General features: G+C 45.3%; 1 protein-coding gene across 1 annotated transcript in view; it reads right to left on the bottom strand.

Annotated features, from left to right (window-relative positions):
* Positions 1–10,862: 10,862 nt before the first annotated feature.
* LHX4 (LIM homeobox 4) overlaps positions 10,863–13,930 on the bottom strand; it is a gene marked incomplete at its 5' end in the record, with an annotated part of 71,641 nt that continues 68,573 nt past the window's right edge. The window contains one exon of the mRNA XM_082229099.1: positions 10,863–12,504. Coding sequence (XP_082085225.1) covers positions 12,110–12,504 — 395 coding nt within the window. The 3' untranslated portion in view covers positions 10,863–12,109. The remainder of the gene's footprint in view (positions 12,505–13,930) is intronic.

The following is a 13,930-nucleotide window of genomic DNA, read 5'->3' as shown; positions in this document are numbered from 1 at the left end:
AGACGTTTGAGTGCCTGAAAGGACCGCTCCGCCTGCTCTGTCCAGATGAACTTCTTTTTCTTGGAGCTAAGCGTGTCCGTGATGGCCGCTGTCTGCATAGCGAAGCCTTTGATGAACTTGCGATAGAAATTCGCGAAGCCGACAAATCGTTGGACCTCCTTCCGGTTGCGTGGGCTTTTCCAATCCAACACCGCTCGAACCTTGGCGCTGTCCATGGCGAGCCCCTTGTCAGACAACTTGTAGCCCAGGAAATCCACCTCCGTCACGTCGAATTGGCACTTCTCCAGCTTGGCGTAGAGCCTATGTTGCTGTAGCCTGCTCAGCACTTCCCTGACGTGTCTGTCATGCTCCTGCTGCGATTCCGAAAAGATCAGGATGTCATCCAAGAAACAGACGCACGTTTTGTAGAGGAGCCCCGCCAACACGTGATGCATGAAAGCTTGAAAAACGTGGGAGCCATTTTGCAATCCAAAAGGCATAACTCTATATTCGTAGGTGCCCAGGGGCGTGAACATGGCTGTCTTCCACTCATCTCCTTCCCGCATGCGAATGAGGTTGTACGCCCCTCGCAGGTCCAACTTGGTGAACACGCTGCCCTTGCGTACTTTTGCGAGTAGGTCGTCGATTCGGGGCATGGGGAAGTCCGATGGCTTGGTCACACTGTTCAAAATGCGGTAGTCCACCACGAGTCTTTTTTGGGGCGTGTCTCGCTTCTTAACAAAGAATACCGGACTGCCCCCCGCTGCCCTGGACTCTCGGATGAAACCGCGCTCCAAGTTATGATCTATGAACTCTTTGAGTTCCTGCAGTTCGTCCTCAGACATGGAATACAGCTTCCCTTTGGGCAGCGCCGCCCCCGGCAGCAGGTCAATCTTGCAGTCATATGGTCTGTGGGGGGGTAGCCTGTCTGCCTCCTTCTCGCAGAAAACCTCCAAAAATTCTGCGTACTTGTGGGGAATCGCTTGCAGCGTGCCTAGCAGCAGCTGTGACTCCTCTTGCTCCCCTTCCTGCCGGGGCATGATGCAGTGTTCAGCACAAAAGGAAGAGCCGAAGGTCAGCTGCCTCTGGTACCAAGCCAGCGTCGGGCTGTGCTTGTCCAGCCAACTCATGCCCAATACAATAGGCGTGTCCGACAGTTGAGTGACGTTGAAGCTGATGATTTCCTTGTGATTTCCAAGCCGCAGCACCATAGGTGGCGTCTGCTTCACCACTTGCCCCCCTAGCAGCTCCCTGCCATCCACCGTGACAACCTGCAGGGGCAGCGTGGCAGGCAGTATAGCGTGCCGGTCGACAAAGTCCTGCCCTATGAAGTCTGCATTGCTTCCCGAGTCGACGGTGATTGGCACATCCATGGTGATCCCATTGGGTAGCTGGAGCGATGCGGTGAGTCTCACTACTGGCTTGGGCGGGAGGGGGTCCATGGGCGGTAAATTCCCTGGGGACTGCTTCACTGACACGTCTGGCTGGGCCCCAGTGCCTCTTCCTCCAGCCAGACATCGTCGTTTCCCTGCTGTGGTTCTCCTTGCTGCGTTGCTGCAGTCACCATTGCCGAAGCTGCAGTGTGCTTGTGGAGCCTCCGGGGACACTCTTTCGCCATATGCCCTGGATCCTCGCAGATATAACACTTCCTGTTCCCTCTAGGAGGCTTCGCTTTCACTGCTGCCGGTGCTAGGGCTCTGGCTGCTGACTGAGCCCTTGCACTCCCAACCTCCATCGGTTCCACCCCTCCCCCTGTTGGAGGCGTGGATTGCGCACGCGCTGCTTCTCTGGGAAGGAAGGAGGAGCCCCTGGCTGGTTCGCGCCCGCTGCGCCCTTCTTCCCTGCTCCACGGACGTTCTTCCAGCCGCACCCCCACCGCCAGCGCCCTCTGAACAATCTCCTGCGTGGTCCGGGGTCTCTCCCCCCTCGCAATCTCATCTTTAACCGAGCTGTGCAAGCCCTCCCAAAAAAGGTCTCTGACAGGAGCCGAATCTCTGTCCCATTCCAGGGCACTGACCAAAGCGAAAAAGCGGGCATGGTACTGCCTTACGCTGGCCCTCCCTTGCCTTAGTCCATGCACCTCCTTCCGGGCAAGATCCACGTCAATGCTTGATAAAAAACACCCATCCATCGCTTTAATAAAGGCGTCCGCATTTTGGAGCGCAGGATCCTTATCTCTCCACAAATTGCGCAGCCATGCTTTTGCGTCTCCATGCAAATGGGACATGATGAATCCCACTTTCTCTTGTTCATCTCTAAAGTCTTTGTGCAGTAGTTGCAGTGCACACATTACGTCTGCTCTAAAGTTGGGGTACTGTTGCAAATTCCCATCGAAGTGAGAGACCAGACCGCCTGTGCGTCTCCCCAACCCAATCCCCTCTGGTTTGGGTGTCTGTTGCCCTTGCTTCGTCAGCACGTCCAACCTGACCTGGAGATCCCTGTAGGCGGCAGCTGCGTCCTCCTCTCTCTTCCTGGATGCCAGCGCCTCGGCATTCAGTCGTGACACTGCTTCTCTCAGTTCCGCTATTTGCTGTTCGGCCGTCATATTGTCTGCCGTTCGTGAGCTCGCTAGTAGGCACCCGCTTTCTCTCCTCTCCGCGAGGCCGTGGATGCCCACAATTTGATGAGACGGAGCTTACTGTCAGGGTTGCTTCCAGATCCTAGCTCACAGAGGATCACGCCAGCCAGCGATCATTAAATAAAAGTCTTTATTGAGTTACAGTCTCCATTCTCAAGCTGCTGCGCGCAACTCTACGTCTTATGCTTAGATCGGCGAAGCTCCGTCTGAGTCTCCGCCCCTTGTGCACCAACTTAATATCCTAGCCCTGCTCCACCTTTTCCGCCTGACAGTTCTCCTCTGGGTCCCTCTGCCCCCCGGGGTCTCTTCCTTCCGGGATTCTTCTGACGCTGACCCCCCGGACCCTTCTGTCTCCTTGCGCCGGGCTTTAGGACCTGGCTCCCTTTCCGGGCTGCCTACTGCGCCACCTTCCTGTGCATTTGAACTTGGCGCGCGCGCCCAACCTTCCACTTTCCATCTAACCGTCTCTTCGCTCCCCGATGGAGGTGTGGCCACTCCTGACTCGTGCCCTCCCTCCTGTTGTGAGCTGCCAGCGCTTGATCCCTGGCGCCCTTCCTCATCCCTGCTCTCTGGCGGTGACGCTGGTCCCGATTTCCAACTGCTCCCCTCTGAGTCCCCTCTGGCTCTATCTTCCTGGGGTGTCCCCCTAGTCTCCCCCCTTGCCCTGGCCACTGGTGCTCCTTTTTGTGAATCTTCTGATTCACTGGAAAGACTCGGAGATCTCGGGTCGTCGTCATCACTCATCTTTTCTTCTGCCTCCTCCCCCTCGCTCTCTGTTTCCTCCCTTGCCCTCGCCTCTGCTCCTGGACCCCTGACACACACCAAAAAAAATGTTTGGGCTGTTCTTCATCCCATGGAGACTAGATCCAAAGATATGTTTGCTGGAATCATTGTGCAGCTAAGGTATTGTGACAGCTACATTTTGGTGCATGGAGAAGGGCATGAAAAGTATGGTCACTGCTGCACGGTTGGCAACTACTCCCTCTCTCTGCCAAATTCGTGAAATCAGTCATCAGTTTTGGAATTGTGCTGTGGAGAAGCTGGCAAACACTGAAGAGCATAACAATCACCTTTCTGTGGTCCCTTGGCACCACAGAAACAGCCACTTTGCCCAGTAGCTAGGATTTATTTATTCTTTCGTGCTGAAGGTTATCCTTTCTGGCATTTTAATATTTTCAAGGGAAGTTCTCTCTGATGGACATCTTGTGTACTAAAAAGCTCTCTCAAAATAACACATGCTTGCTGCGTGCCCAGATGCAAAGTGGCAAGCTGCAGCGCCCACACCTTTCATAAAGTACATTTGCAGAGCTCAGAGCTTAGGCCTGAATATGTTTATAGCACTTTAGGACTGTTTGTGAAGTTGGAGCCCTTCCAAAAAAGAAGAAAAAAATCGAGAAGGCATATATTATTGTTTATAATCTGCTTTATTCAGCCAAACCTTTTCCCAAACAGCCCCCTGGATTGCTGTTTAAATCCTCTGGTGCCTTTAACTACCGATACTGAAAATGGTTAATGCATATTCAAACTAAGCCTGGCATCTACTCCAGGAAATCACTTTAATTGAGAAGCATTAAATGTTAAAATGATTAAAATACATAAAGCCAACATGGTGTATATGAGGAGCCCGGATCCGCAGCTTCAGAGTGTTCCTTGGCCCAGTATCTCTGAAGTATGAGCTTCAAAGGCTGATACAGTTTAGAATTCCCTGAAAAGAAAATTGGTCCGTTTTCTTGACTCACAGAACTGGATGTCTAGCAAGTAGCTCTCTAACTAGAATGGAAGCAAACACTTTGAGAGTCACCGGGGAAAGTTTGATGACTTGATGCTTAATTCTGCTTCTGCTTCTGTAGGATTATGTGTCTTTGTTGTGTGTGTGTGTGTGTGTGTGTGTGTGTGTGTAAGAGAGAGAGAGGTTCCCACCCTGTATGAGTTCAGGGTGGGAGAAAACCTGTACTCTGATTCTCTGAAGATTCCATGGCCAGATCACATACTGCCAAGAGCACAAGTGATGAACAAAAAATGTGGGAAGAAATTCCACATTAGAGCCCAAATAAAATTTAGTAATAGTGACAGCTGTGGTAAAATGTGCATCACTATATGAGGATCATCACCACCAACAACAAAACAAAACCACCCGCCTCTGAGAATAGAAAAGCATCATGCTTCTCTTTTTTAAAAATGGTTGTATGGACTGGTATGATTCAGCCAGTTGCTGCATGGTGATAACTGTATCTCTGGTGATAAACCTGAACCTATGTACCTTGGGCATCTGAAAATAAGTATCTGATCTCTGCCAACCCTCATAATGTAATAGATTTTATCACTTATCTGTGTTTCAACACAAGGAAGTCTTGATTGAAATTAAACACAGAAGCTAATTAGTCAGTTGATTAGTCTGTTGAAAGTCAGCTGGCCCCATTAAGCTAGCTAGCTCCAGATTGTGTTTTCTGAGATTGGAACCAAATATATGTCCTTGTAGAGGATCTGAAAGTGGGTGTTTGGGGGAATAAATAATCTGTAGAACAGGGATGATGAATCTGTGGCCCTCTAAATGTTCAAAGAATCATAGAATTGCAAAGTTGGAAGGGTCATCTAGTGCAATCCAGGAATCTCAGCTAAAGCTTCCATGACAGATGGCCATCCAACCTCTGCTTAGAAACCTCCGAGGAAGGAGAGCCCACAGCCTCTCGAGGGAAACCATTCCACTGTCTAACAGCTCTTACTCCTGCGTCCTTTGGAGGATGGAAGTTGTAGTCATAATGCAAATACCTTGGGCTGCTTAACTCCACACTCTTTTCCTTCATCCATGTAAGGCTGCAGATCCATCCCTCATTGCATAGCTGTCTGAGTTGTATATGGGCGTGAATGCAAACAATTTGCAAGTTCTTGTAACCAGTTGATAAGCTGGTTATTTATCTATATCATCCTGTAAAAAGAAATGAGAGCTTCACTGTGTCCTAGATTTCTACTAAGATACAGGTTGGCTGCTAGCAGGTCAATTTAAGCCAAGAGGTGCTAAGTGCTGGTCTCTATCGAAAACCTTTTCAGTTGTGTGGTGAATGTGATATATTTAAAAGATCCTTGGAGAAAGTATGTTGGTGCTGTAAGCAAAGTTGCTCTAATTTAAACTATTGATACAACACAGAAAAAGGCACTTGAATCCTAAAGAACTTTTCATATTTATTTTACATAGAACTTTCTTTTTTTACATACAACTCATGCCAGCACACATGAGGCATATACGAAGAAACTTGCCAGGTTTCGTTTTGTGTTTTTTTCCAGAGACACATGGCAATAAATAGGTTTCTTTAGACTTTGCTTCAGAACTGTACAAAATGTATAACCGCAGGGAGCTGTCCATGGTGGGGTAGAGCAAACTGGGAGGGAGGTGTAAGGAATGAATCAGCCTTGCTCTTGTCATTTTTCTTGCTTGAAACTGTATTCAAAACCAAAAAGTGGACAGCTTCATTTTTACCGAGTCCAAGTTGCTGAGTTTGTTCTTGGTCTTTTTCCTCCTCTAAGGATTTCTGTGCTTGCATGTCTACACAGAGAAACTATTGGATGGAATGCCTGATGAGCTCGTGACACCACCATGCACACAGTCTGTGTGTTCTGCTCTTCAGGTACAAAAGATGCCTTCTTATTCCACATCACTAGCTAGAAGTCACCCATGTGCTTTAGGAAAGCATTGTGTTTACCAAGCAATGTGAATATGCTAATCCTGACCTCTGCTTTTGCATTATTTGCTTCCTTGTTGCGGTTAGGAGCAAATCCTTTTTGTTTCTGTTTTTAAAGACAACAACCAAACCCAAGTGAAATAGACAACATGCCAGTGGTGTGCTTTTTCTTTTTTAGCTTCAGCCGCGGCCAAAGCCCTGTAGCAACAGGTCGTAACATACAACATGTTCACACTAAACTGTGAATTAGTCCTCTGAACACTGCTTCCGAGTCCTGAAATGCAGTACTCTTAACAGGAAGATGGATTTCCTTCCCACAAATATACCACCCATAGCTGCGTTAGAGTGCAGGTGAAAGCTAAAGTCATAGAAGAGGAGTTCTGGTCAAAAACACTGAGACCTTATACAAGGCTGGAATATTGCAAAGGCAGGGGAAATGTTATGCTAAGCTCTTCAGGAATTAAGGAGATATGGATGGCAAAGAACATGCAGTAATCAATTTGCATGATTCTCTCTATATCTGAATAGTTTCAGGCAGATGTTCTTAAATCCTCCAGAAAATGTCAAACTTTATTAGACACTTCATGGCAAAGCATTTATAACTTATGCTTAATCAAGTTAATAAAACTGGGATGCAAACTGATCGTCTAAATAAAAGTTTCAAGAGCAAACATTTCTCCCATTTGATGTTGATCAGATCGATAAATTGTCATACACATGCGATTGTTGCAGAAAAGTAGCTATGTTGATACCTTAGCAGTGGTGTTCTGGGTGTGGCAGCAATGTACACAGGTGCCCTTTTGCATCCAGTAGAGTTTATAAGTCCATTCTACCCCTCTATTACACTTGAGCTTTGATTGAGTGGGGGCGTATATATAATTTCTATTGAACTTTGAAGGAAAGATGTAATAGAGATAAAGAATCCAGCCAAAGGGCAGAGCACCATCTGCAAGCATGCAGATTTTTGTTAATTCGGCCTTGATGCACACAATTCCTTACTGACTTTACTGGAGTTGGTAACCAGGAATTGAAAATGAAGTACACAGAAGCAAATCAGTATTAATGTTCATCAGTCTCACAAACTTGATAGCCTGCCTATTCTTTGCTGCATCAAATTCCTCATCAAAGATTTGATAACACAATGTAAACCACAATATACCTGTGCCATATGGAAGCTAAGAATTTTAAAGGGATCTTGGCTGGGCAACAGTAGGATGCAAAGTTTGTTCCGGGTTTTCTTTGTGGTCTCTCAGTTTGCTGCTGAGAGACCACAAGTCCTCACACTTGTAATTTTCACTTGTGAATAGTTCATGATGTATTTAAAGGTATCCTCCACAACATACTCCTAGTTAAATTCTTGTCTCGTACGACATACAGGTTTTTCTGCTGTTCTTCCCAAGCTTATTTTCGCCTCAATGTATGTTTTGTTGTTTGTTTTTGTTCCCAAATGGGCAAAGGCAACCCATCATTACGGATTTATTTTTTGTTTTTAGGCTAAAGGAATTGTGAAGACTGAAGAGGGTGAAATGGTACGAGGGCAGGTACAATCCTTGACAGTGTAAAGCAGACTTCCTCAACCTTGGCCCTCCAGATGTTTTTTGGCCTACAACTCCCATGATCCCTAGCTAGCAGGACCAGTGGTCAGGGATGATGGGAATTGTAGTCTCAAAACATCTGGAGGGCCGAGGTTGAGGAAACCCGTTTTAGATGAACTAGTATTTTAGACATGTAAAGCATGCAATAATGTCATATAGGCAATGAGAATGATGGGGGGGGGGGATGGCATAATTGATTTCAGTCGGAGGCTTGCTTTTCACTTAAAGGGAACTATGCCACTTGAGCACATGTGTATCTCTCACTGAAACCACAAGGGCTTGAAGGTGCTTAAGTTTTGGCATCAGCATGCCATGTGTTACTCATTGTTTATAAAAAGAGAGAGAGAAAATGCCCCAACGCCTACAATATTCACACACACGTGATCTAAACATTGCCACATTTCCTTTTGTCATGGTTCTAACAAAGCCTGATGCATGAATCCCATGCCTTCTAGAGATTTCTCTTGTGTTCAGAGTAATTGGCTCCACATACATGAACATGTGCAAGCATATACCTGCATATTGACAGGCTTGAATAGGATGAATGTTTGCGGGGGGGGGTGAAAGTTAAAATGAAAACCCCCCTGCAAAAAACCCTTTTTGTACTTATTTTAAGTTCTGCAGTCTGTGACTCCAATATGGATAAAACAGCTTGATTTCAGCAGAGTGTGGGGCTGATACTGGAATAATTGCTTTCTCACTTGAACTGAAATAGAAAAGCTATTCAGTAATGAAGCTGAATTAGTCTTGATATTATAAAGGGTCATGGTAACAAATGACATAGAAATAGTTTACAGTTACAGTATCTTAAAGGAAGATACTGAAAATGTCCATATATTGTCAGAAACGTGACTGAGATTGTTTAGCTGTGGCACAGTGGACTTAGGCTTGGTCATTTGTACCTTCAGTCTGATCCTCATTGGGTTGCATGGTCTTATTGTCTGCTTTTACCGCTAATAAATGTAGTGGGGGGTAAATCAAATACTGACTCAAGGGAAATGTTTCTAAATTTTGATTGAAAATGAGACAGTGTGCTGGTCAGGAGAAATGAGGAGCTCATTCTACATGGGATCAGTAGTCATCTTTCACATGGTGTACAATGCTTGGCAAAACTGAACAAGTTTTTTTTTAAAAAGCAAGACACACAAGTCCAAATTATTACCAGCTCCATAAAACAGAAATCAGTCTTTGCTTTCCCCCACAAAATCTTGTAGAGGTAACATTTCCCACAGTGGAGGCAGAATTCCAATTAAATGCTTAAAGGACAAAAAGGAGCAGTCAATATTAATCTGGAGACTTTCAACAGATACATTGTGGGGTCTTTTTCATTAGATTGTTTTGATTATGGAATGGCAGCTATGGAAGTCAGCAGAAATCCCTTGCCTAATTCAGTTCTGTTTATATTTTTCGTAATAGCATATTGAAATAAAAACTTTACATATGCACTTTTCCCCTTAACAGCTATAATCTCTCCAAGGGAGAAATGTACATACTTCCACACAGTGAAAGGCAGCATGTATTTGGGTCGAGAAGCTGCTATGTTCCTTTAGCATTTTACTGTGGCTTGTTCCATTCTTGTGTGATTTCAAAATAGGCCCCCAAACCCCACCAGAGCAAGTGAAAGCTTCTTTTTAGGCTTTGACTGTGTGATAGCTCAGTCAGTAGAGCATGAGACTCATAATCTCCAGAGTTGCGGGTTTGAGTCCCACGTTGGCCAAAAATAATCCTGGGGTTGGACTAGATGACACTTGTGATCTCTTCCAACTCTACAATTCTATGGGTTGTAGTCATTCCTAATATTTCAGTGGGTCTACTCAGGGTATGACATATTTGGCTACCGCCCTATTGGCTCAGGGACAGAATATTGAGAGTTTGCATGTGTAAGACTGGTACACTTGAGTGTGTAACCTCATTGGCAATCGTTGTGCTTGAGGTGTTAAAACTGATCTACCTGACTGCTCATTCACAAAAAAGTAATCACATATTGAACACCTATGCATGGGCCAGTTCTCAGCTTCTCGTTACACTCATGTGACCTTGCTCCTTTTACTCAGTGAATATAGCAAGTTATTGTCTGGAAATGCAAGGAAAGACATACAGTGGTGCCCCACAAGACGAATGCCTCGCAAGACGGAAAACTCGCAAGACGAAAGAGTTTTCCGTTTTGGAGGTGCTTCGCAAAACGAATCTCCTATGGGCTTGCTTCGCAAGACAAAAATAAGCCGCTAATAGCGCTAATCCGTCAATGGGCTTGCTTTGCAAGACGAAAAAACCGCTAGACGAAGAGAATCACAGAACGGATTCTTTTCGTCTTGTGAGGCACCACTGTAGTTCTTCCCTGAGCTATGTCTGCAAACAGTAACCAATTTATAGAAGACACCGTTAAGAGAAGCATTCTGTGATTCTCAAATAATTGAGGTGGGTTATAAGACTATAGTAGTTCTAAGAGCAATGCAGTACTGAGGTATGTGAGGCAGGCTTGGAATGTGTATGAGTCTCTAAGAAAGTTCAAATTGTTCACAGAACTGCTTCAGTGGAAAGTTAAACAACTCTGATCTCAGTCTATGAAACCCTCTTGACACATCTGGTTTCTGGCTAATGTCTTCCATCATATGATTGTCATGTTATTTTTCTTTCTCGGTCTTTTCTTCCCACCCTGGAAAGCAGAGGTGGGGAATCCCATGCACTCCAGAGATGGTTGTTGGACAGCTCCCATTCCTAGCCACTGGCTCTTCTGTCTGGGGCTGATAAAGACCATAGGTGGAGGGCCACAGGTTTCCTACCCCTGCTATGAAGCTTTCTTTGGCGGGTGAATTCTGAACAGCTTTAAATCTTCTAAAGGTTTGTCTCCTCGAAAACCGGTAGCAGCATAGCAATGGCAATAAAAATGTGTCATTTAGCATGGTGCCATATTATAACATGTACTGAAATAATGAGGCAGCATAGGACTTTGCACTCGATTATAGGCATTGTCAAATTCTTTGTAATCCAATTTCCCATAAACTAAGACTCCTTTTTTTCATTTCTGATCAGACGAAATATGCCTTGTGCTTGACTTGTATGCAGATTGCAGCCTTGGAGTAGTGGAGTTAAAGGCTTACAGCGGACTTTTTGCCCATGCTGGACCCTTGCATGCTCACATAGTTGATGCGGACTACAAGTCCAGTAAAATTGTGCATTGTGGAGAGATATTTTGTTGTGGTTCTTTTCATGAAAGGGAAAGGGTCCCAAGGTAAAAGGTGCTGCTCTTGCAGTGGTTATAACCAGTGATCCCAGCAAGTCAAGAAAATAACTGCTGTAATCTCCCCGTGACCCACCTGTGGCATAGGTTTTTCTAGCCTATGCAAAATCAGTTTTTCCTCTCAGCTCCTCTGCAGCACGTTGTCCAATTGATCACAATGGTACCTACTCTCCCCTAGCCGAAAACAGGAGAGGCCTGGCTTGGTGGCTGGGAAGGGTTTGAAATGTAGGAGATAAAATTGTATCTGCCTTGTTTTGGGTACTGTGCCTTGCCAGTTGGTACAGAGGCTGGGAAAAGAGAGGAAAAGGCAGCAACATCCCCTGTGATGCTGCGACCTGCAAATGCTTAAAGGCTGCAATGTAGGTAGGAAGTAAAACCACCTGTGGCTGCCCCACCATTTATCCTGCATAAGGCAAAGATATACCGAAACAGCCAAGTAAATGTGAAGCTGCAGGACTGGGGGAGGAAGAAAATACAGAAGGGGCGGGGAAGGGGGGAATTGCAATCTCCCAATAACTTTCCATCCCTTCAGCAGTCAAGTCTGGATTTAGCAATATTGCATTTCCATTGGTTGGCTAGAGGTGAGCAAATGAGGACAGTGGCCGTGCCACATGAGAGCTGATGTGGAGCCGCCAAAGGCCAAAATGTTTAGTCATTTCAACATGTGCTAGTGTTGCACTCAACAGCAGAGCTCTATGGAAAGAGTCAATAAACTCTTATTTACTACAGCTGGCACCCCTAAAGTCATACAAATACTATACACACCAATGTGCTCTGTTCAGGAGCAGTGCCTCCTATGTCCCACTCTTTCAGACAGAAAGCAAATATATATCTTAATACCATGTTTTCTTTCAGCTCTACAGGAAACAAATAGTGGATTCCCATTCTAAAATAATGGAAATGTTCTCGGAATGGCACGCCTGTGATCCTTGAAGTCTGATTGCCGTCCCTCAGTGGGTGGTTTTTTGTTTTTTTTAGTATGCTTTCAGGCCCCAGAGAGCAAGTGGGGATATGGCAAAATTGAAGGGATCGCAAAATTTTAAAAAGGAGGATGATCCATTTCATCAAGCCAAGAGGCAGGGCTTGTTGGAAAGTCTGGATAACCAACGCTGCTTCCAGTAGAAATATCAGAGGTTGGGCCTCCAGCCATAGCTCTGAGTGTCTGACTCACCCCCTGCCCTCCATGTGCCATTATTCCTAAATTATTGTCCATTGTGTAATCCAGGCCATTTAGCAACGGAGTGTGTGATGGAAGGGATGATATGGAAGCGGGAGACTGTGGGATTCCGTAGGGGCTTCCATCCCTCAAGTCCTGATACGATTGTCCAGTCCCATCCATTGAGAAAGTACCGTTCATTAGCTGTCCACTAGCCACCTCACCAGCATTGTTATAAATTCTGTTGTTGTGGCCAAGCTCCGAGAGGATTTGGTCTTCTGTAAACAAAGCAAGGAAAACAGCATTTTAAGTGCAGCAGTAATAATAAGGGTCACTGCATACATTTGCCATGAAAGGAAGAAAGAACACTGGTAATCTATCCAATTGCAGTCCTATCCAAGACAGCCAACCGTTCTTAAGTCCATTGATGCCCATGGATTTAAGCTAGCCTTGTATCTAACCACCTGTCTGGTAGCTGTAGGCGACAGAGAATTGTAAAAAAGTTACTAGCCTGGCAGGGGAGGGACTTTCCATGGGACAGCATAGAAACCCACCGGCATGGCAGAACTGTCTCCTCTTCAGCACCTAGCAGACTAGTAAATGTTGCCACAGGCTAGTAACTTTTGTGACCTTATTTTTAGGGCTTATTCAAGCACACTTCTGCCGCATCATGGCTTAAGTATATTTTCCATCGCTGAAACAAGATCAACCCCATTCCAACTGGCTGTAGACCTACATTAACTGATTTCCCTTTCTTCTTCTTGTGGCAGTTATGAAGTTCTGCCAATCCAAAGACTGAGAAGCTTCATACATGCTCCAGTGCCCACTTCTGGAAAAGACTAACCAAAGCAGTGCAGGTGATGAAAGACTGACATGTTTTAAATGCTCTGACAAACAGTAGTTCTGAAATTCTCAGGGATATTTACTTTGCAAAATTCATCAGTGTCATTGAAAGGTCTATACTGGCATCAAAAGCCAAACTGTAACAAAAAAGCCCTATCGTACCTGTGTGGGAAATGGTTGTTGTTGTTTTTTAAAAAATACATTTGCTATTTTGACTTGTTTTTAAACCACCATTTCTTTCTCACATCTCATTATTATTTGACTACTTGGTTCATCTCTCATCAACTTATTTCTGGTCGCTTGCTGATTCAGCACATATCTTTGTGTATTTAAGGGCATTAGTCAGCCAAACATAAAGTGCTTAAGTCCAGTTTGTTTCAGTGGCAGAGTTAAGCCTAGGCTAAACACACACACACCCCGACATTGTCATCAGTGGGACTTACAGGGGCTTAGTTTTTCAGCTGGTGCTTGTTTCTAAGTTTCTACCTTTTCATCAGCCACAACTGAACAGACCCATCTTGTGGCATCACTGTTTTAATGAGGGTGCGCAGCACCACATAAAAAATGCACACAGAACACCACACAAAACTTTCAGTGGTATCTAACGTTTCACAAGCAGACTTATGGGAAATGCACACTCCCAGATCTGTTCCAAAGGGTCCCCAACCCTCTGGAGGAGATTTGCGGGGAGGAAGAGGAAGGTGAAGTCCCATTAATGCCAGCTGAAGGCCATTCCGTGCGCACACAGAGACACCTTTCTACACATTTAAAAGGAAGGAAAAATTCCAAACCTTAAAACAGGGAGAAGGTTTAATTAAATTGGATCTGGCTTTAGTAAAGGTAATCAAGTTTATATGGAGT

Source organism: Podarcis vaucheri (assembly GCF_965113315.1).
Source record: "Podarcis vaucheri genome assembly, chromosome: 6".
Taxonomy (NCBI): Eukaryota; Metazoa; Chordata; class Lepidosauria; order Squamata; family Lacertidae; genus Podarcis; species Podarcis vaucheri.
Note: the sequence above shows the minus strand (reverse complement) of the source record. Positions and strands in the feature narration are given on the sequence as shown.